Raw genomic sequence first — 22,543 nt, 5'->3', positions numbered from 1 at the left:
CTGAATCATGGTGTGCAAAACGAAATTCCAGGCATCCTAAATTGCGGTATGTAACAAGGAAGGATACTTGCTTCATTATGGCGGTCAGCTGGAGTTCATTTATGTCCCCCTTAGATCCAACCTGCTTTTTATTTCTGTGCACAATACTGGATAACAGCACAGGCGACGCCGGGCACTAAATGGAGAATGTTAGCTGCAATTCCTTCCGTGCCCTTTGGTGGTAGTGCGGCTCTTATTGCTTCACCTGCTGCAGTGATACACCACTGGGGCATTCGCACCACGCGCGCTCTCGGTAGGAGAGTTCAGATTGTCCTTCAATTCATAGTACCTCATTCACCAGACAGGCACATAGGCAGAAACAGGTAGGTTGCTTCCTTACCTGTTCGCGTACAGCCTCTCTGACTTCTTCGCGCACCTTCTCTTGCACATCCGGATGCTGGGCGAGTGTAAAGGTTACGTAACTCAGTGACGTTGCCATTGTCTCAAACCTGCGTTAGAAAGGGCCTTCTTTATAGAGAGCACTATTTAGGCATTAAAACATTTTTCCGATTCATAAACGCTTTGTTTACGAACATGTACAGATTGTGATTCGCAGTGAGCCGCCAATCTTAGCTGTATACTTCTGTAGTGCGTAGTGACGTCATTATAATCATCTTTATTTTTATTGTAACTGTAACGACGAAGAAGTTCCGTTCAAGCGAAGACGACGACGAACTTCTGACCGTTGTGTTGAGCGGCATTGCCATCGCTTTGGGTGTGTGCTCGTGGTGCTCGACCTCTGTGTCTACGAGGCCTGTGTCTCTGTGTCTACCGCCGGCGCACAGTACTCTAACCATCCCAGTACCCATCTTACATTTGGTGGAGTCGCGGGGTAGAAATCTCCATCGTGGAGCTGCGTAACCGCACTCTTCCCACGCTTGAAATGCCAGAAGACGCCCAAACCCATTCTGTGCAAACGGGACCAGCTCTCATCTGCGCCGGCTCCCTTCGCCAGCGAGATCCGGCAATCTTCAGCGGAGCCGATGAGAATGACGTGGAAGACTGGCTCGCGTCATATGAACGGGTGAGCCTCTACAATAGATGGGACGACGATACGAAGCTGAACAACTTAATTTTTTATCTAACGGGGGTCGCTAACCTCTGGTATCGGAACCATGAGGGAGACATCCGAACATGGGCGGCCTTCAAAACGAAGCTTGCCGGAGTCTTTGGTCGCCCCACTGTCCGGAAACTTCGGGCTGAACAGCGTTTGCGTGAACGCTCGCAGCACGTCGGCGAAAGCTTCACCAGCTATATAGAAGAAGTCATTGACTTATGCAAACGTGTCAATGCGAATATGTCCGAAGCCGACAAGATAAAACACATCTTGAAAGGTATCGACGATGATGCCTTTCAGATGCTATTGGCCCGCGACTTGCGCACCGTTAAGGATGTGTTCACGCTCTGCCAGAGCTTCGAGGAGCTGCGCAAACAGCGGTTACTGACTCGGCAACACCAAGCCCAGGTTGAATCGCTTTCTGGACTGGCGCCTGCAGCTGACAACACCTCTATGCTGCAGCAAATAAAAGATTTCGTCCGTGAAGAGGTAGCTCGGCAACTTTCTCTTCTGCCTAGCCCTCAACAGGCGCCGCCTTATTTGGCCCCGGCTCTTCGACAGGCCATACAACACCAGGTTACTGAGGCGCTTCCATCCTTCCATCCTCCGCCACCTGTCGCCGCACCCTTGATTTACGCCGATGCTGCTCCAAGGTCTGTCACCAGTCCCATGCCTTGCGCCGACGTCACCCCAAGACCTGTAGCCGGTCCTCGGACTTGCGCCGACGTTCTAGTACAGCCCCCGCCGTCGTCCTATCCCACAATGTACGTGCCTGTGCAAGCGTCTTCACCTTCCCTGCGACCAGCTCGAAGATCAAGCAATCCGTGGCGCACGAGTGACAACCGTCCTGTATGCTACACTTGCGGAGTGCCTGGCCACGTCGCGCGCTACTGCCGTCGCCATCTCCAAGCGCCAGCACCACGCGCGCAATCTTCGGGGTACTGGCCTCCAACCCGTCAATATTCTGAGGCTGTCGACCAAACGCCAAGTCGTCCTTTCTCCCCTGATCGTTCAGCCCTCTCCAGCCGCCGCTCCCCTTCGCCACGACGCCGCTCTATCTCCCCCATGCGACGTCGCCCTAATTCTCCTCAGCAGGAAAACTAGGCGCCGCAGTTCCGGAGGCAAGAACTGCGCCCACGTCGAAATTTCGAAGACCTCATCGATCACCTGCGAATCTTATTGATGTTTTTGTTGAGGGCGTGTCTGCGATGGCTCTGATAGACACCGGTGCAGCGATTTCGGTAATGGACGAAAAGTTATGTACTTCTTTAAAGAAAGTTAAGACGCCAGTTTCGGGACTAACGCTTCGCACGGCCAGCGCACAGCCGATTACGCTGTTAGCAGCATGCACCGCTCGAGTTCGAATCCAGGACACACTATACTACATCGAGTTCGTCGTGCTGCCTTCTTGCTCACATTCTTTAATTTTAGGCTGGGATTTCCTTTCGCGTCACGAAGCTGTCATCGACTGCGCTCGCGCAGAAGTTGGGTTCTCCGCTTTGCCTAATGTCTCACCAGACGCTGCTCCTTCTATTCCGTGCGCTAAAGCCGTCGTCACCGAAGACATCATCCTTCCTCCCAGCTCCACTGCGCTTGTAAGAATCTCTTGTGACTCTGTTTGTGATGATCTTGTTCTCTTCACGCCGGCCTGCACTTTCCTGCGCCGCAAGTCCCTCCCGCTGCCCTACGCTGTGCTCACTATTTCTGCTGGCCTCTCCGTGCTATGGTTGGTTGGTTGGTTTATGGGGTTTAACGTCCCAAAGCGACTAAGGCTATGAGAGACGCCGTAGTGGAGGGCTCCGGAAATTTCGACCACCTGGGGTTCTTTAACGTGCACTGACATCGCACAGTACACGGGCCTCGAATTTCTCCTCCAAAGAAATTCAACCTGCGCGGCCGGGATCGAACCCGCGTCTTTCGGGTCAGCAGCCGAGCACCATAGCCACTGAGCCACCGCGGCGGCTACTCTCCGTGCTATAGGTCTCTAACCCGTTTTCCTTCCCTACTGCTTTGCGCCATGGCGAATGTCTCGGCAGTGTACAATCTATTGCGTCCATTCTCACCTGTGAGGACCCCGCCGATTCGCCTCATCTAGCCGTGACTGCGCTCAGCCCTCCATCTTCTGCGCCTGATTCCTCCGCTACAGACCTCTTCCTTCGCTCTATCGCCACCGATCTTCCTTCCCCGCAACGGACGCAGCTTCTTAACCTCCTTCACCAGTTCCGCTCCTCCTCCGACTGTCATCGGAGTTCCTTGGGCCAAACTTCAACGGTCACCCATCGTATCGACCCCGCGGCAACCACGCACCCGTGCGGCAGCGCCCCTGTCGTGTATCTGCCACCGAGCGCCATGCTATCGAAGAGCAAGTTGATAAAATGCTCCAAGACGGCGTGATCCAGCCCTCCGGCAGCCCTTGGGCTTCGCCTGTTGTGCTGGTCAAGAAGAAAGACGGCTCCATCCGATTTCGTGTCGACTACCGCCGCCTTAATAAGATAACGCAGAAGGATGTCTACCCTCTTCCGCGCATCGATGACGCTTTGGACTGTTTGCAAGGGGCCGAACTATTTTCTTCCCTCGATCTTCGTTCCGGATATTGGCAGGTCCCCATGGAAGCGGCCGATCGCCCCAAAACCGCTTTTGTAACCCCCGACGGCTTATACGAATTTACAGTTATGCCATTCGGCCTTTGTAATGCGCCTGCAACATTTGAGAGGATGATGGACACCATTTTGCGAGGATTAAAATGGAAGGTATGCCTCTGCTACCTCGACGACATCGTCGTCTTTTCTGCGGATTTTGACACCCACCTCCATCGCCTGAGGCACGTCTTGAACTGTCTTTCTGACGCCGGTTTGCAGCTGAACTTGAAGAAATGCCGTTTTGCCGCTCGTAAACTCACTATCCTAGGGCACGTTGTCTCCAAGGAAGGCGTTTCTCCAGACCCAGCCAAACTTCGTGCGGTCGCTGCTTTTACCAAGCCTACATCTGTCAAAGAACTGCGCAGCTTCCTTGGCCTGTGTTCCTACTTTCGTCGGTTTGTTCGAAACTTTGCATCCATTGCTGCCCCTTTAACACAACTCGTATCCAGCAGCTCCGACTTTTCACAGTGGTCACCCGCATGCGACAACGCGTGTTATACCTTACGCCGCATCCTCACCGCACCACCTATCCTGCGCCATTTCGACCCGACGGCCCCTACCGAGGTCCACACCGACGCCAGCGGTGTTGGTCTCGGGGCTGTACTCGCGCAGCGCAAGCCTGGCTTTGCTGAGTACGTTGTCGCCTATGCAAGCCGCACCCTGACGAAGGCAGAGCAGGGTTGCCAGATTGGGCTATTAATAGCCAAATTGGGCTACTTTTTGTCCGAGTTGGCGCCAGAAATTTTGTTTTGGCTACGTGGCTACTTTTGGGCTACATCTTTTTCATGAGTGAAAAAAAAATTTAAAGTAGTTATAATGTGCTCTGTAACAATTATACAGTGAGAGAAATAAAAGGCATGCTGGAATCAAAATGCAGGCTATAGCAGGTTAAAGATATTGAGCGCGTCTGCTACAAAATGACAATATGTAAACGCTGTGTTCGAGAAAACTTATGTGTTTCAGGTGGTCAAGGTTCATGGCCTTTCGATTTACGTGAAAGTTTCCCCCTGGAAGCACTTCACGGCCTATAGATAGATTCCACTTAATCCGCGGACTAACGCCACCCGTGCGCGCGCGCCACCGAACGCGTGAACACGTGAGCGTTCTCCCATTGACGGTGCACCACGGGTGATCATGGAACCAGAATAGAGGGAAAACACAAAGACAACTTAAGTCTCCCTAAGTGGTGCGAATGCGTAATCATTAAATGCTACTGTTTCGCTTCTGTTGCCTGGTTTCGTGATCCTCACATGTTAACCGTTAACCGCGTAGCCGTGGCCTAGTGGTTTGGGCGTTCGCTTCGGCTGCGGTAGGTGGCTGGTTGGAAACCCACCGCCAGGCATGTCCTTTTCTTGTATTGTTTATTCGGGTTCTGCGGACACATTCTGCTCAAGATATGCACGAGGCAAGTAATGCTTACGCATTAATAAGGTCTTTTTGTGTTTCTTTCTATTCTCGTGGTGGACACAGCAAGCGCGGCACTCGCAAGAGCCTACGCTTTTTTTGCAGCCTCAAGCGGCACACGTGCAGCCCTCGAGATTCATTGCGAGCGACGCGAGAGCGCCGTGTCCGTTGCGCAATCTGTGTGCACTCATGCGGAGCCATGGAGCCATCCTTCGGCGCGGCGCGGAACCCATTGTAACTATATACGAAGGCGGAATGTAGCTTCAAGAAGGCGCATGCTTTTGTGGTGACGCTCTCAGTGAGAACATTTAAAATTGAAATGTGAGGCTGCGTAAGTATACAGTAAGGTATTTTCACTGTCGATGTGCCTAATCTGCGCGCGAATCTTCAAAAGCTGAAATATTCCTAAACTAGAGCTACGATTGCGTTATATAGAGCCGCCGTTCTTTTCCGCGTGCAGACTGGCTGTCGTCACCCGCCTCACGTGATATGGCCTACTGCCGCGCCTGCAAAGTGGAATTGCGGCCCCATCTTTAGGACCTGGTTAGCGCACCTGGTTAGCCGCACTGGTTATCGCGCATGACGGATGCGAAACGTAACAACGGAAAGAACACGCCGTGCGCACCCCCTCAGACATCATGTGCGGGACAGAAATCTAATATGTAAATATTGCTGCCGAAAATTAATTCAATATAACTTAAGAAATGTCATCACAAAAACAAATATTTTTGGCTACTTTTGGGCTACGCAAAAATTTCGCTTTTGGCTACGTTTGGGCTACTACAGAAGCCAATTTGGCTACCTGAGGTCGTAGCCATCTGGCAACCCTGAGGCAGAGTCCAATTACTCAGTAACGGAAAAAGAGTGCTTGGCTATCGTTTGGGCTCTTACCAAATTCCGCCCTTATCTCTATGGTCGTCCCTTTGACGTCGTGACGGACCACCATGGGCTTTGCTGGTTATCCTCACTGAAAGACCCCTCCGGCCGCCTCGCAAGATGGGCTCTTCGTATGCAGGAATACGACGCCCGCGTAGTTTATTGCTCCGGACGCAAGCACCAAGATGCCGACGCCCTTTCTCGCTGCCCCCTTCCGGTTGAGATCGCCGGCCTCTCAACACTCGAAGACTCCCCTCCGTTGCTTCACATCGATGACATGCCTTCAGCGCAGCGCATGGACCCTTGGATTGAGTCTCTGCTTGATTTCCTCTCTAACCCTACGGCGGCTTCTCCATCACGCGCTCTTCGTCGCCAAGCTCCTCACTTCGCCATTCGTGACAATCTCCTTTACCGCCGCAACTACAGCGCAGATGGTCGCAAGTGGTTATTAGTTGTTCCTCGCCGTCTCCGCTCGCAAGTCTGTGATTATTTCCACGCTGACCCACAATGCGGACACGCAGGAGTCTTCAAAACCTACAATCGGATCCGGCCGCGTTACTACTGGCGCGGAATGTATAACTTCATCCTTAAGCACATCCGCTCATGCCTGCCCTGCCAACGTCGCAAGCCCCCTGCTCACCGTTCTGCAGGCGAGTTGCAGCCGCTACCTTGCCCACCGCGCCCATTCGACCGCGTAGGCATTGATTTGTATGGACCTCTTCCCTACACTGCAGCCGGTAACCGTTGGGCTATCGTCGCCGTTGACCACTTGACGAGGTATGCAGAAACCGCCGCCCTTCCATCCTCCTCAGCGTCTGACGTAGTCTCCTTCATTTTGCGACGGTTCATTCTTCGCCACGGCGCGCCTCGCGAACTGCTGAGTGACAGACGCCGCGTTTTCTTATCGGAAGTTGTCAAAGCCTTGCTCCGCCAGTGCCACATCATTCACCGAACAAGCTCTGCCTATCACCCGCAAACTAACGGCCTTACAGAAAGATTTAACCGTACCCTCGGTGATATGCTCTCTATATGCGTCTCATCAGACCATTCCAATTGGGATCTCGTCCTTCCGTATGTGACGTACGCCTACAACACCGCAACGCAGTCGACTACCGGCTTCTCACCGTTCTATCTTCTTTACGGCCGTCATCCTTCTGCTCCACTCGATACCATTCTGCCATACCAGCCTGACGCATCTGAGTGTACTCCTATTTCGCAAGCTGCACGACACGCAGAAGAGTGTCGCCAAATCGCCCGTTCTCTCACAACTGAGGCCTAATACCGTCGGAAATCGCGCCACGACCGCCATCACACGTCGCCGCACTTTTCTTCTGGTAGCCTCGTGTGGCTCTGGATTCCATCCAGTACTCCGGGCCTCTCCTCGAAACTTCTTTCAAAGTTCCACGGCCCCTACCGAGTTGTGGAACGCACCTCGCCTGTTAATTACGTGGTGGAACCGCTGATGCCGTCTCCTGATCTTCGCCGGCGCGGACGCGAGACTGTTCACGTCCAGCGCCTAAAGCCGTATTATGACCCGACCATCTCACCTACGCCGTAAGTCGCCAGGATGGCTCCTCTTCTCCCCGGGGGGCAGTTGTAACGACGAAGAAGTTCCGTTCAAGCGAAGACGACGACGAACTTCTGACCGTTGTGTTGAGCGGCATTGCCATCGCTTTGGGTGTGTGCTCGTGGTGCTCGACCTCTGTGTCTACGAGGCCTGTGTCTCTGTGTCTACCGCCGGCGCACAGTACTCTAACCATCCCAGTACCCATCTTACATAACATTTAAACATTCCACAAACGCTTCCGGACCAACAGTCAAAGGCTAGCGACATGGCAACAATTAAACGCTCAATTGGACAATTTGGTTGTCTTCACTGAGTGAAATAGTAACCGCGCAAAAGCTCGAGACGAAGGAAGGTACAACATGCGGACACAAGCCACGACTAACAAATGGAGAAGTTTTGTTACAGAAGCAAGGTAAGTTTCTAAAAGGGGAAAATAATAAGGATCGAAAAAAGAGAATGCAATACGACTGGAATTTCCTTCGTCAGTCCGGGTTACGAATGATGCACTGCCACAGGCTGCACCCTTCCTTGTCCAACAACGTGCGTTTCGTAGATTATATATAGGCTTTTATCTTTTGTTGAACGCGCTGCTCAGGGATATGGTGACATTGTCCATTAAGCTGCCGCCCTAATTCTCTGAGAGAGCATACGCATGATTTCTTGAATGGCCACTAACGTATCAGGTCATAGTGTGACCGCGGTCAGATGCAAGTATGTAGAATGTGGAACTGAGCTACTTTTTCACGAGATTGCGGCAGCTAATCGATATAGGCGGAGTTCGGTTTGTCCTTAGTGCCTTCTCAGCATAAACCGTGCGAGTGAGGAAAGGTTCGCTGAGCGCAGTTGTTTTCTCGGCGCGTCTTACCCAGCGAGAAAGAGCGTTCCGGCAGAGGTCGTCACTTCGTCGACGGTTAACGACCTCGACTTGGAGATTCCTAGAGGGAAAGAAGGAACAGAGACCAATAGGTGAATGAGGCGCACGAAGCGAGCTAAAAATGGCGATTACTAACACTCCTCCGCAAGCCAACGAGAAAACTAATATGCAAAAAAGTGCCTCCTTGCGACGACGACGCCTTTGTATAACTTAGGACAGAAAGCTGGGCATGTTGGTTGCGATCTAATCGTACAACAGCGCAGAAGAGACGGCACAAAACGAAGAAAAGACGACACTAGCGGTCCACTGGTCGCAGAAGAGCTATAAAAGTGAGACACAATTCAGGCGCAATGCGAATTGCGTATGTTTCCCCTGACACTTAATGCGTTTGTTGTCACTCGAATGTAACTCGCGCGCAGCTATACGAGATTTATGACTCGGTGCTTCTAGCATCCGCCGTGTATGCAACAGGTACAGAGCTCAATTTCCTGTCAACCCAGATACCTGCCAGATTTCCTTAAAGGGCCCAATCTTTCGTATAGTCCTATTTTGGGGGGCAAGAGCTCGTGCAGACCCAAACACGTTGGCTAGAGCGCTTTTTGACCAGGCTTCCCTTGAATTCATTTAAATGCAATCATCATCATCACTCAGCGCTTCTAGCAGTATGCTCTAGATCTATGGGGTCCGTTTCTCTTTGGGCAATGCCGGTGGTATATAGACAGCATGCAGTTGCGCCCCCTAAGTGTGTAAAATACAACAAGAACGAGCAAATATCACAACAATGGAATCGTAAGTCAGCTTCGGTGTTTGTTTTCAGTGAGTCATTGCAGTTCATCATCATCATCATCATCATCATCATCAGCCTGACTACACCCACTGCAGGGCAAAGGCCTCTCCCATGTCTCTCCAATTAACCCTGTCCTTTGTCAGTTGCCCATTGCAGTTGGTGGCCTTTAATTGCTAGTAACGATTTCTGCACGCAGGTAGTACGTTTAAAATTAAGAAGCTGAAATGGATTCAGAATGGGAGGTAGATTTGTAATCACATGTATGCATACAACAGCTAACCGGTGAATTATCAATGATAACAGGACTGATGCCACGGAATTATGGAAGCGTAATCGGGAACCAATAGGCTTTTGGACGGACTGATAACGTTCAGAAATTCGCGGTCAGAGAGTGGACGCCACGAATTATTTGAGATCATTGGAATTCTGACATGCAGAGTGCCTAATAATAAAAGTTCATTCAGTGACAAAAATGGCACACAGAAGCAAGCCACATAGTAAGCATTGCAGAATAAGGTTCCTAAGTACACTGCTGCTACTGGTTGCAGCCGTGGAGTTGATTGCGGCTGGTTTAAACTGGCTGCAAAGCCAACAGCTTTGAAACTGGTGGCTTAAATGCGCCGGCCAAGAAAAGGCACGACTCACCGTTCTCTTCGTGATTCGACCCTTTGGCGGTTCCGCGCTCCACATATTTCGCCTCAAGCAGGTGCTGAAGAATGTCTGGCTTTCGGGACTGTGTAAAAAACAAAGCAACAAAGGGGCAGAACTTTACTGAATCAGCAGCTCAGTCGTGCATGTTCCTCAGTTAAAAGCCTTCTCAAAAGATCCCATGCCATTGGGTTTGCTTGAGGACCCCACAGTGCAGCTCTTTTATCGTATACCCATGTAGCCCTCATGACCTGTGCAGGCTGTGGAGAAGGTGCAGTGTTACTTCTTCACAGAACTTCAGGGGTACTGCTAGCTTCCATCTACGCAGGAAAACAGCGAGCACAGTGGCCTGTGAACTTTTTGACCGACGGCACATCGTAGCAGCGCCACTTCCCAATTTTTTTTATTGTTTGCCCTAAAAACGATTTGAGTGCTCCGGCCGCGAGTAGTCAGAACCGCTTTATCCCGTGGTCAGTTTGGTTGATGCTCTTTTGGCCTTCCTGCCAAAAAATTCAGGGGGCAATTTGGCTCTCTAAAGTGCTGCAAGGCGAAAGCGTTTTCTGGCGCACTGTTTGTTTTTTATTTATTTTTTTATTTTTAATATTTTTATTTCTTATTTTTATTGTTTTTTATTTTTATTTTCATGCCTTATTTTATTTTGTTTTATTTTTGTTTATTTTGTTATTTTTATTTTTCCTTTTCCTGACTTTATTCCTTTTATTTTATTTATGAAACCCATGCATTCACTAGATGAGCCTTTATTCATGCTCGAACCTTGAGCCTTCGTGGCGGAGTGGTAGCGTCTCCGGTTAAAATGCCAAAGGCCCTGGTTCGATTCCCACCCTCGGCGCAGTTTCTTTCTAAGCAGTGACGCCGAAAGGCGGACAAATCTGCCGACGCGTCTGTCGACACGGCTGCCGACGCGTCTGCTAACGACAGTATGAGGCATTAAAGGCTTTCGCCTTAAGAGTTTATGGGCAACAAGAGCGAGAGAAATTAGGAGGGTATTATGCAGCCTAGGTATAGTGTCGAAAAATGACCGGCGAAGTACATGTGCTCACACCAAAGCATTGGCTGCATTTTGCAGTATTAGCCGGCACGTCATGGCCGCAAAGTAATAGACTTGCGCGGTTCGTCAACATTTTATACAACCGTAACGATTCATTACAAATTTTTCTCTTTCGCAGACTCGTAAATTACGTTTGTCTTGTTTTACGAATAGCCTAGCAATAGCCAAGCAGCGCTTCGAACCTGTGTAGTACACGAATGTAATAAACCGGTTCTAATAAAATATCTCACTTGGGAATGCATAAGAAGGTTACTGTCTTTCAGGACTACGGTGGGATACAGTGTAAAAAGAAAGCAGTTGGAAATCATAGACTATGGCCAGTACAGCACTTTATTACTCTATTAACCAATCCCACGATTAAATGAAATTAATGTCGCAGTGTTTACTCTATTAAGCAAGTGAGCGGCATCAAATCATTTCGGTAAAACTTACGTCCTGTGATTAGGGTTCTGGAAAGCTTTTTGCCACAAGCTCTGTGTTTGTCACAGGAGAAAAGTGTGTTTGGTAGTCATGAATGTGGCCTTAGCTTACGGCCAACTTGATTCGAGTCCGTATAGACGGACAAATACACTTTGTGCAAGCGAGAGAAGAAAGCAGTGCTAAGACTCGAATCCGAAGACCTGCATGCGGCTTCAGTCTAGGATGCTTTTGCGCTTGTCCTGCTAGCGATCGAAAAAAGCGGCCAGCGAAAATTCGCTTATTTTTTTACTTTTCCCGGTTCCCCCACGCTCCTTTCGAAATTTCTTTCTACGTTTGATAAATAGAAATCGCGTTAGCCTTAAACTCAGTTTCCACGCACATCTAATTATAATCTAATTATCTAATTATAATCGGCTAGTTAGATTGACGGAAAGCAAACGAAAACTTTACTGGCAAGAGTTGAAGGACCGTAGAAGGTACATCAGATTGAAATTTTTCCATGAGATTTATTATTCAAAAACTGGCATAAACCGCGAACAATATATCCAGGCACCTCATTATATATCAAAGCGACTGGACCACTGCTTGAAGGTCAGGGAATTTTCTTGCAAGGGTGACGTCTTGCGTTATTCTTTTTTTGTTAGGACTGTTCGGGATTGGAACAGTTTGCCATCGAGCATTGTATGTATTACATCTAATGAAGCATTTTTCCATGCACTGCAATAATTGTTTTGTACCTATAATGAAGTCTGTACCCCCCCACTGTAATGCCCTGCGGGGCGATGCAGGTAGCTAATAAGTAAATAAATAAATATGGTAGGTAATTTTAGCTATAGATGCGCAATTAGTTTGATAACATGTTGAAAACTTAGCTGGCGCTAAGTAACAAAATGTAACGTTTTCCCCCACTTTCTTCTGTCTCTCTGGCTGTTTATGCAGAATGTCTCAGTATACCCAGATATCAAAACCGACATGATTAACATCTTTGAGGTCCTATGGATTCAAACATAAGAAAGGTAACGTGAATTAGACGATGGAGGATTGGTAGCTGAAAAGCAGGGAAGCGTTGTCAAGAGCATGCTGAGAATCATGTTGCCATAGCCTTGAATTACTGGAATTCATAGCTCAAAGGAAGCTAAGTTCAAAGTCAGCCCTTTTTTCGGAAAAAAAACAAAGGCTACAAAAAAAATGGTTAAAAGAAAACAATGAACCCGCAGGCGCCCCCTAGTACTCCGATTCAAGAAGGACGCTCCTTCTGTCCGTCCATCTCTCCATCAAATTCATTCATTCGTCCGTAAAATTCATCCTCCCATCTATCCGTTCGTGGGTCCGTCTGTCACTAGGCAGTATGAGATGAAGGTCAATTAGTGGCATGCGGACAGATAACTGATACCACTATCAGTTCTTCACAAGGTCCTCACGAGGATACTCACAAGGTCCTCGCGCAGGGGCTCTAAATGTCACGCGAGTATAAAATCCTAAAGTCTCGACGTACCGAAGGGTCCTTGCTTCTTCTTTCGATTCTCTTCAGTACATCCAGCTTCGTGGAACGGAAGCGTGCAGGTAAGAGCGAAAAGCAGCTGAGCGGCTTCATGAACGGCCCCAAACTGCCGACGCACTCTGGAAAGAAGAAACTAACCATGAGATTTTTATGGCAATGCGTAAGGCGTATTCTAACGGCAGTTGTAGGGTGGTTACGCGAGAAGTGATCGTGGTCAGTTGTGTTTGCTGTGGAACCATCGAGTTTCTGAATATCACCCAGAGGGGAAGCTGGTGCCACCCTCTATGCGAGATTCTTAAAGAGCCCTTCACTTAACGCGGGAATTAAGGTATTTTCTAGGGGCCATGATGCCGGTAAGACGAGCTTGGCGAATGCTGGGCCAAAATATTGCCGCCGATTACGCTATTTCCTAATGCCAAATATGAGTGCAGCTCATCAGCTGCTTCAGCTTTTCGATAGATTTAGGCAAAGAACTCGAGCAAGACATGTATGTGCAATTACAGACAACTTGTTATCATTCACACACATTCCTTCTTCTTGAAAAACTCCTCTAACAGTTCTTGATTGTCATGAAGGAAGCTTTGTGGTAGGATAAATAGATGGATATATGCTCGGCTTGCTGCACCAATGCCTGGCTCTCAAAGACGAGGTCTATGCAAGTATTTCGTGAGGTTGTCACGAAGGGCTTCCACCGGTTGCCTCGCTCATGGCTCAGAAAAAAACTTGCAGAGAAAAAAACCATTTACATACGCAGGCGGTTCGCAGTGGCGAATGTTGCGTTTCGGCTCGGGCGGTGTACATATCGAGATTCGCCGCCACCGTTCCGGTGCTCTGAATGCCGCCGCAAAGGGTGGCATTAGAGCAGGAGCGAAGAGAGAGCAATTAAGTTATCGGGAGGTCGCGGGAGATGGCGCCAGGAGCGCGTAGGACCGTTGCGCGGCGAAGAGATAGCAGCGACTGACTGATGCCGCTGACCATGCCCGCGAGTGAAATGAACATGGCTCTGCTATGGTGGCTAGCCACCATAGCTCTGCGTTTTGGCTTGGGATGCACGAACCGTGAACCGCTGATGCCGAGCCGGTGCTTCGGCAGCCGGAGAACACCGCGCGTAACCAACGTTTATGCAAGAGCGACGCGCTTCTTCCCGTACCATCGTGACGTCATCTCCCACGGCCTACCTTGTCCGGGAGCAGCGACCAATAGCAGAGGAGCAAACGAAAGTACTCATCATCATCATCATCATCATCATCATCATCATCATCATCAGCCTGACTACATCCACTGCAGGGCAAAGGCCTCTCCCATGTCTCTCCAATCAACCCTGTCCTTTGCTAGTTGCCGCCACTGTATCCCCGCAAACTTCTTAATCTCATCCGCCCACCTAACTTTCTGCCGTCCCCTGCTACGTTTGCTTTCTCTTGGAATCCACTCCGTTACCCTTAAGGACCAGCGGTTATCTTGCCTTCGCATTACATGCCCTGCCCAAGCCCACTTCTTCCTCTTGATTTCAACTAGGATGTCATTAACCCGCGTTTGTTCCCTCACCCACTATCGTTACAGAGTGCGCCGCAGAAGTAGGTGTTAGGATGGTTCGACAGGATACCAACAAGCTATCTCAGGAGACTAAAGATCTGATTAAGAAACGTCAAAGCATGAGGACGTCTAACTCCACAGACAGGATAGAACTAGCAGAGCTATCTAAGTTAATAAATAAGCGCAAGGTAGCCGACATAAGAAAGTTTAACATGGAGAAAATCGAGCATGCTCTAAGGAATGGAGGTAGCCTAAAATCAGTGAGGAGAAAACTGGGCATAGGTAAAAACCAGATGTATGCGCTAAAAGACAAACAGGGCACTGTCATCAGCAATATGGATAAGATAGTTGAATTAGCCGAAGAGTTCTACACAAATCTATACAGTAGCGAATGTAATCATCAAGTTACTGAGGGAGGCAGTCGAGCACAGCAATGGGACATCCCGCCAGTAACGAAGGAGGAAGTAAAGAAAGCCTTAGGAGCAATGCAAAGAGGGAAATCAGCTGGTGGGGATCAGGTAACAGAAGATTTGCTGAAGGACGGAGGAGAGATTGTGCTACAAAAACTAGCCACCCTGTATACGCAATGCCTTGTGACCTCGAGAGTACCAGAAGCTTGGAAGAACGCTAACATTATCTTAATTCATAAGAAAGGAGACGTCAAGGACTTGAATCACAGACCGATCAGCTTATTGTCCGTTGCCTACAAGGTATTTACTAAGGTAATCGCTAATAGAATCAGGACAACCTTGGACTTTAGTCAACCAAATAATCAGGCAGGCTTTCGTAAAGGATACTCGACAATAGACCACATTCACACTATCAATCAGGTGATAGAGAAATGCGCAGAATATAACCAACCCCTATATATAGCCTTCATTGATTACGAGAAAGCATTCGACTCAGTGGAAACCTCAGCTGTCATGCAGGCATTGCGGAATCAGGGTGTGGAAGAGTGCTATGTGAAAATATTGGAAGATATTTATAACGATTGCACAGCTACTATAGTTCTCCATAAAGTCAGCAATAAAATTCCAATGCGGAAAGGTGTCAGGCAGGGAGACACGATCTCGCCAATGCTCTTCACTGCCTGCTTACAGGAGGTATTCCGGGGACTAGAATGGGAAGAGTTGGAGATAAGAGTTAATGGAGAATACCTGAGTAATTTGCGATTCGCTGATGACATTGCCTTGCTAAGCCACTCAGGACAAGAACTGCAAAGCATGATCAATCAGCTAGACAGGCAGAGTAGAACGGTGGGGCTAAGAATTAACATGCAGAAAACCAAAGTAATGTTCAATAGCCTTGCAAGGGAGCAGCAGTTCGCAATTGGTGCGAGGTGCTAGAAGTAGTAAGAGAATATGTCTACTTAGGGCAGGCAGTGACCGCAGATCCGGATCATGAGAGGGAAATAACTAGAAGAATAAGAATGGGGCGGAGCGCGTATGGCAGGTTCTCTCAGGTCATGAATGGTAGCTTACCAATATCCATGAAGAGAAAAGTATATAACAGCTGTATCCTACCGGTACTCACCTATGGGGCAGAAACGTGGAGGCTAACACAGAGGGTTCAGCTTAAGTTAAGAACAACGCAGCGAGCTATGGAAAGGAAAATGATAGGTGTAACGTTAAGAGATCGGAAAGTACTCACGTCCCATCATGTGAAGGGCGCCGGTCATTCCGTTGCTCGCGGTGTGCTTGGCGAGGCAGAGCAGCGGGTGGTCAGGATACTCTTGAAATCGCTCGGGAATCCCAAAGCAGCGTCTGCCGGTCAGATCCATGGCCAAGAGCTCGTACTTGTGCATCATGTGTACTTCTTCGCCCGTGTCGGCGTACTGCTCCAGCGAGCGCAGGAAAATGTTGACGTCTTCTTCGAGAGCTGGCATCATCTGGGCGCCGTGGAACGGGAAGGGAATGGTATATGGGTATGGAACGTGTTTCAGGAATGACGTTGCAAGAAGTTCTCGGCGAGTAGCCCTGAATCGCGGCCTTTTAGTCCTGCAATTACCCTTATATCAGCGCTTATGAAGAGCGCAAAAATGCGAATAGTTTTCATTTCTAATCGCGCCCCTACACGAACTGTTAACATACGTCAAAGAAGCGATCCTTCGAAAGCATTTTTCAAAGGGCAAAGTATCACCTTCCAGATATGCAAGAGTCCTACTGAAAAATATCTGACAGCAAATGCTAAGCTCAACTCCGAAATGGTCAAGAAAATCTGTGGTCGTAATGCTGCACTTAAAGATGATGAAGCAACTCAGTATTTTGGTTTAGACTTACTGCTTGAGCTTGAGCCTTTGCCCGCAGTTTTAGCGACTTTACACATTCTAAAATGATAAAAATAAGCTAAATTTAAGTATTCTCTAATCTTTCGCTTAATAAATGTTTGTTTTTAACATTCTTCCAAAAAGGGACCATTAGTAATGACATCCTGGATGCTGATTACATTACAAGGTTAGAGTAACTGTTTCTGAGGTCTTCCCTAGTTCTGAGCATGATAAATGGCGTCGAGCTTAAACGCACGTCTACATAGATTAACACGACCCACAACATTAATAGCGACATTGGGGCGTCTAAGTGGACACTGAGCCTTGATACCAGCTGTGAACGTAATAGTGGTAGTTAGTAGCTCAGTTCCTCTTTAGGCCGCTTTTATATTTGAACGGAGAATCCAAGAAACAAACCTTCAGAGTAAAACCAAAAACCCCTCATCGACCTGCTCGTCCTCGTCGTTCGGGTTTCTTTGTTTGTCCACGTTTCTGTTAGCGCTGCAGATTTTTTGGATTTAGAACGAACCAACTCGCCACAATCACTCTTGTGCAGCAGAATTCTTCGCCTTTTGCTCTTTCCTGTAGAGTGTCCACACCAAAAATTGAACTGAATTTATCTTTCCATTTATACACTGGAACGTTCTCCAGGCTTAAAGGCCTGAATACGGCCTTTAGTGAGTCCCGGAGACGTTTTACAAAGGAACGAGAGCCTGTATATAGAGAGAAACGAAAAATATACAAAAAGACACCTATTCGTACACGGCATATATTCTTATGCGAGAAGCAATACAAGATTATACAAGGTATAGACAAGATATACGCGTATATACAACACAAACAAAACAGCACACTTATACATAGATATATAACTAGATTAAAAAAGTACCGGTGCAATACAATATATCATGTCCAACATTCTCGCACAAAAATTCTGAAAATTGAAAAATTGTAAGACACTGTTGTGGAAATATTGAAGCTAATGGTCCAGTCTTCTACCACGTAGCAAAATCTTCCTTTTGAAGTGTTTCTATCGATCGTATCGATCCGTTAAGACTGCCATAGAAAAGAAATGGTAAACGCTTTTGACGACAGCAAAGGCGTTAATAGAAAAAAAATAAAATACTGCCATCAGGTGATCTCCGGATACATTGATTGTTATAGTGAAATTTTACATTATATGCCAAAATTGCATTCATAAACGGTTTCCAGCTCAAAAATGATTTTGTCCACAATTGTTGGGAATGGGAGTACTAGACTAAAGGCAATTACTATTGAACGAAATATTCTTTTAGTTTTTTCGGTGCGAAGAATTTCTCATATTCTTGCAGCTATTTAGTATGACAAGAAGATTTGTACTTTAAGGACTGCAACTTTTTGCTTGTGCGAAAAATGAAATGAACCAAGGGTCGGCGTTACGGGTAGCAGCAGAATTTTTAATTCGCTCCAACTTCAATCCCATTCCTTCTCACTGCAACAGCGAAGGCAGACACCATGTACTGTATACAATGCGCGACTCAGGTGAATGCATGCTCACCTGTTTCAGTTTGGCTGGAGAAAAGACAGTGGCCACACAGCTTCGAATGCTCTTCCAGTAGGGGGCAGGAACGTGCAGTACTGACCTTCCCAGGTATGGATGCTGCTGCATTGTTGCCATCGTCAGCTGCATGCAGACAAGAGGTAGTTAACCCACAGAAACACATTAAAACAAGGAACGCGCATCTGCAGAGTCCGCGGCATCAGTGATGTTCAACGCCACGTACAGCATCAGTTCCGTCACAGCGTTATAGTGTTCTATTACACGCAGTAATCTGGTGATAGGTGCTAGTTTATATAAAACTTTAATCCCGTAACTCCCGCGATCGAGATAGAGAACTGCAGGGAGGAATGCCCTTCGTAAGGCCTGAACCTCTAGTATGTCGCCATTCGTGGTTCTTACACTTCAGGAATTAAATGCACTCAGTCAGTTGGTGGTAATATTCAAAATTTCTAGTTATTAGCTGCATTTGGATTAGTGCTTTCTCTGTTACCGCAAAGGTGGGAGTCTCATGCTTTCGCGGCCACCGGCCATTCTTCACAATGTTTGAGCGATCGCTTTGGGTCTAAAATTAGTTTTAACTCAATAAAAATAGATGTATTTATGTTTCATCGGTGCGCGATTTTAACACTAATAATTGTTGGTACGAGTGCAGTTGGCAAAAACGTAGTGCACAAAACAACGATTTTCTTCGAATTGCCTGCTAGCGTCAAGTTTTTTTTTTGTTTTTTTTTTAGAAAACTGATGCAGCCAAGAAAAAAGGCGGCTTCTGCAGGAAATGTCACTGTCAGCATTGTCTGGGCGATATTCTGCTCCAGTGGAGAATTGTTTAATACCGCCGTTCTAAAAAAGAGCACAAATGAGAAAAATCACTCGTATAGTGGATCAGTAACTTCCAGTCTAATTGAAAAAAAAAGAAACGCATACATATTTGGCCCATTGTGAACCGTGCATACTTAATTTACTGCGCATAGTTTCTTTGAGCGGCATTTGATAGCGCTTTCGTTTTCGCGGTTCAAATTTAACCGTAACAGCCAAAACTCTCCCTCGGCCATCCGGTGCTGGGTCGCCTGATCACCAGGTACTCTGTATTGTTTGCGAAGAAAAATTTTAATTTTATATTTCTTAATGACCTAGTTTCTTCTGCTGCTACGGGCACAACAACAGAAATATCTCAATTCCTATACTCTAGACATAAATGAGCAAAAAGGTAGTAAAGTTGTCCCGTAGCGCACACCCTTCAAAAACGAGAGTGCGTTCACTTCATTTTTACCCGTCTGTAAAACAATTCTTTTTTTTCTGACACGGCATGCCCTTCACGCCTTTTTTGGGGTCTTCCGCTACTTACGCCTCGATTCATGAAGTTCTTGAAGTTCCGCACGCACACTTGCTCGATCATGTCCAGGTCAGTGGTGACGACAAATGGCACGTCCCCGTTGTAGAAGCTGCGCGTTAAATGGTCGCCGTCGGTTAGGGGTGCGAACTACGAGGCAAGAAGAAAAACTCCCTCTCGTATCTCTACTGCAAGAGGCGAAGGAGCGACCGCTGTGATCCATCTTCCTCCTTACGCGCACCCTCTCCCAGGTCCGCATGTGGCCTAAAAAGGGAGCACTTAAAGGGCCCTGAAATAATTTTGATGGTGATGTTCTAATTCAGGAGGAAAACGGCGCAAAAAAATGTGGACAAAAGAGACAAGACCAGCGCTGGTCCTGTCGTGTTTGTCTCTTTTGTTCACGTTTTTTTGCGCCGTTTTCCTCCTGGATCATGAACCAACTAGCCCAAACTAGAGTTCTTCGTGATGTTCTAAAGCAACAAATCTGTAGTGCTGGTCCTTGAGAATACTGGAGTCAAAATTTTAAAAACTCATAATCGCAACAGATTAGGGTAATGGGGTACCATAGGGTGCAGTCCCGACTTGTTTTCTTAATTTTTTATCTACAGTGTTGGCGTGTATGTGTTGACGGGGGAGAAGAGGAACCTAAATTTAATATCTTCGGTGTTGATAAAGCTAGCTTAAAAATATTTGCGGTGCCGTTACGAGTAGTGGAACGCCGATCGTTGGTGCGCTTTTCCTGAACTCAGTAAATGTCAACTCACGGACCAATTAAGACCGCCCCGTGTACTGAAGGCCAGATCCGGGTGCCTCAGAACGAGGCGATTTTGGAAATAAGCACGAGCAGACAGATGATACGTGTATAGCTTGCGAGATAAGTGCAGGAAACATACACATTACGGTAGATTGTGATCACGCGTATAGATGTGTAGACATGCACATATCGAGGAGAGCGTTGTTAACCTGCCATAAGCTCTGGGTTTTGTGGACAGAAAAGCAAAATTAACAGATCAGTGGCATAGACGAGCAAGGCAAGGCTAGAGTACTGGTGATGTAAAAGAACAATGAAAAAATTGCGTCAACCATCGGGAAATTAAAGTAATAAAGTTAAAAGATAAGAAGGAAATAGCTGGGAATAGTAATGAAACATACCATGAGTGAAAGTACGAAATAAACAAGATCAGATAAGCACTGAGATGCGACAGAAAAAAAGGTCCAAGAGACGTTATTACTGAGCTCGCTACTCTGCTTGACACAAGGACTAGACAGAATAAGATGTTGATGGGGACTTCTTTGAACTGCTATGCCACATGGACATAGATATCAAGTTAATACATTGAACTTTGCTGGGCACGATATGTGACTCCAGTCACCACTGATTCAATAAATAGGCTGATAAAATCCACCCATCCGTTCGTACAATTTCGGCCCACGTGACCCCTTGGGCTCGGGTCCACTTGAAGAGCATTCTCTTCGGCCACCCGGTGAACGAATGAATTTTTGGAGAAAATCCCACTCATAGATGTCGCTTTAAATACTAAGGAATAATTTCTTAAGCAACATTAAACATCTGCATTTAATTTTTCTTCGAAGTAAATATCGAATCGTTGGCTCTGTGTGACTCACTGACCTTTCCTCGGCAGTAAACCATGCATTTGCAGCTAAGAAAGGTCATTTAAAAATGGAACATTTTCCCCGCCATTCTATTAAACAATCGACGCCAGTATCGAAAAGCACTCCGTGATACCCGTGGGAAGTGAAAAGCCTTGAGCCTAGCCCCAGAAATCCGCGAAAAAATTCCACTGGCGTCATATCACCTTGCTTGCGACAAGAGGTAATGGGCGCGGTACGAGCACTTTTTTTTTTTTTGGGGGGGGGGGGGGTCTTTTCTAACTCATATTTTAGGCGAAAGCGGCTTCTGTATTTAGATGACGGCCTTATATCGATAGAGACTAGCTTCAGTTTTTAAGGCACCAGAAGAAAAAAAATGACGTTTGGATCTCGCTTACCCATATATATCTCCATATTTTTCTATCCACCGGCCTATCACCTTGTACAGGTCCTGTGCAAAAAACATCTGTTATTGTGGGTATGACAACCACCTCCCAATTCAGGGCTTTATTGCTTACAAAAGGCTCGCAAAAGCTTAAACTCTTTCAGCCAGCCACACACAACATACATCTTTGCGGCTCTTCGCATATTTACAAGAACATGAATAAACAGCGCAAAAGACGAGGACAAAGAGCAAACAGGACGAGCGCTGACTCGCAACTAACGTTTATTAAGGAAAATACAGAACATATCCAAGCCAAGCAGCACCAAAACCACATAATCATCGAAAAACCAAAAGGCTCATGTCATGACAACCCCCTACACATGCCCTGTTCAAGAAATCTTACCTCATTATCTGTTAAAGCGATGGATGGGTCACTGACTCATTCTTAAGAGAACTTCTTGCTGGGCTAGTTGGTAATTCATTGTAAACTAAAGGCGCCAAAAAAACCACACACACACACACACAAGACAAGAGAACAGGACATAGCGCATCTCGCGTTCTCTTGTCTTGTGTGTGAGTGTGTTTTTTTTTTTTTTGGCGCCTTTAGTTTACACTGACTCATTCTTCCCCTAATCTCATGATATGTCTGGCCTCAGTGATTTCCCGGTTGATCTTTGCCGAATGGGCATCGAAAATAACTGTCTGTGAGAGAAAAGAATGGCAGCCTTTACACCCTTTATAATGGGTAACGGGGTTTGACCCCCAGCCAATCTCTAGTGATCTCTCGTGTTCCCGAAACCGAACATTGATACATCTGCCAGTTTCACCCACACACACTTTGTCACAAGATAACGGAATTCTGTATATCACACCCACTTTACAAGGAACATAAGCATACTCATGCTTCACCCGACTAGTGTTTCTTTCCCGAACCTTTTTCGCTGCTATGTTCATAACCATGCTACATATTTTCGACAACTTATTTGCTGCTGAGAAG

General features: G+C 47.3%; 1 protein-coding gene across 1 annotated transcript in view; it reads right to left on the bottom strand.

Annotated features, from left to right (window-relative positions):
• Nucleotides 1-22,543, bottom strand: part of LOC149335043 (cytochrome P450 3A14-like) — a 63,379-nt gene that overhangs the window by 4,988 nt on the left and 35,848 nt on the right. Inside the window, exons 4-11 of the mRNA XM_089551741.1 lie at nt 21,560-21,612; nt 19,566-19,662; nt 18,218-18,343; nt 16,065-16,302; nt 12,876-13,000; nt 9,889-9,976; nt 8,448-8,517; nt 380-488 (exon numbers count right to left, since the gene is read on the bottom strand). Of these exons, the coding sequence (XP_089407867.1) occupies nt 380-488; nt 8,448-8,517; nt 9,889-9,976; nt 12,876-13,000; nt 16,065-16,302; nt 18,218-18,343; nt 19,566-19,662; nt 21,560-21,612 (906 nt within the window). The remainder of the gene's footprint in view (nt 1-379; nt 489-8,447; nt 8,518-9,888; nt 9,977-12,875; nt 13,001-16,064; nt 16,303-18,217; nt 18,344-19,565; nt 19,663-21,559; nt 21,613-22,543) is intronic.

This window comes from Amblyomma mixtum, chromosome 7, assembly GCF_055824585.1.
Source record: "Amblyomma mixtum isolate Tamu chromosome 7, ASM5582458v1, whole genome shotgun sequence".
In the NCBI taxonomy this organism is placed as follows: domain Eukaryota; kingdom Metazoa; phylum Arthropoda; class Arachnida; order Ixodida; family Ixodidae; genus Amblyomma; species Amblyomma mixtum.
The sequence above is the reverse complement of the archived record's forward strand: the minus strand, read 5'-3'. Positions and strand labels throughout refer to the sequence as shown.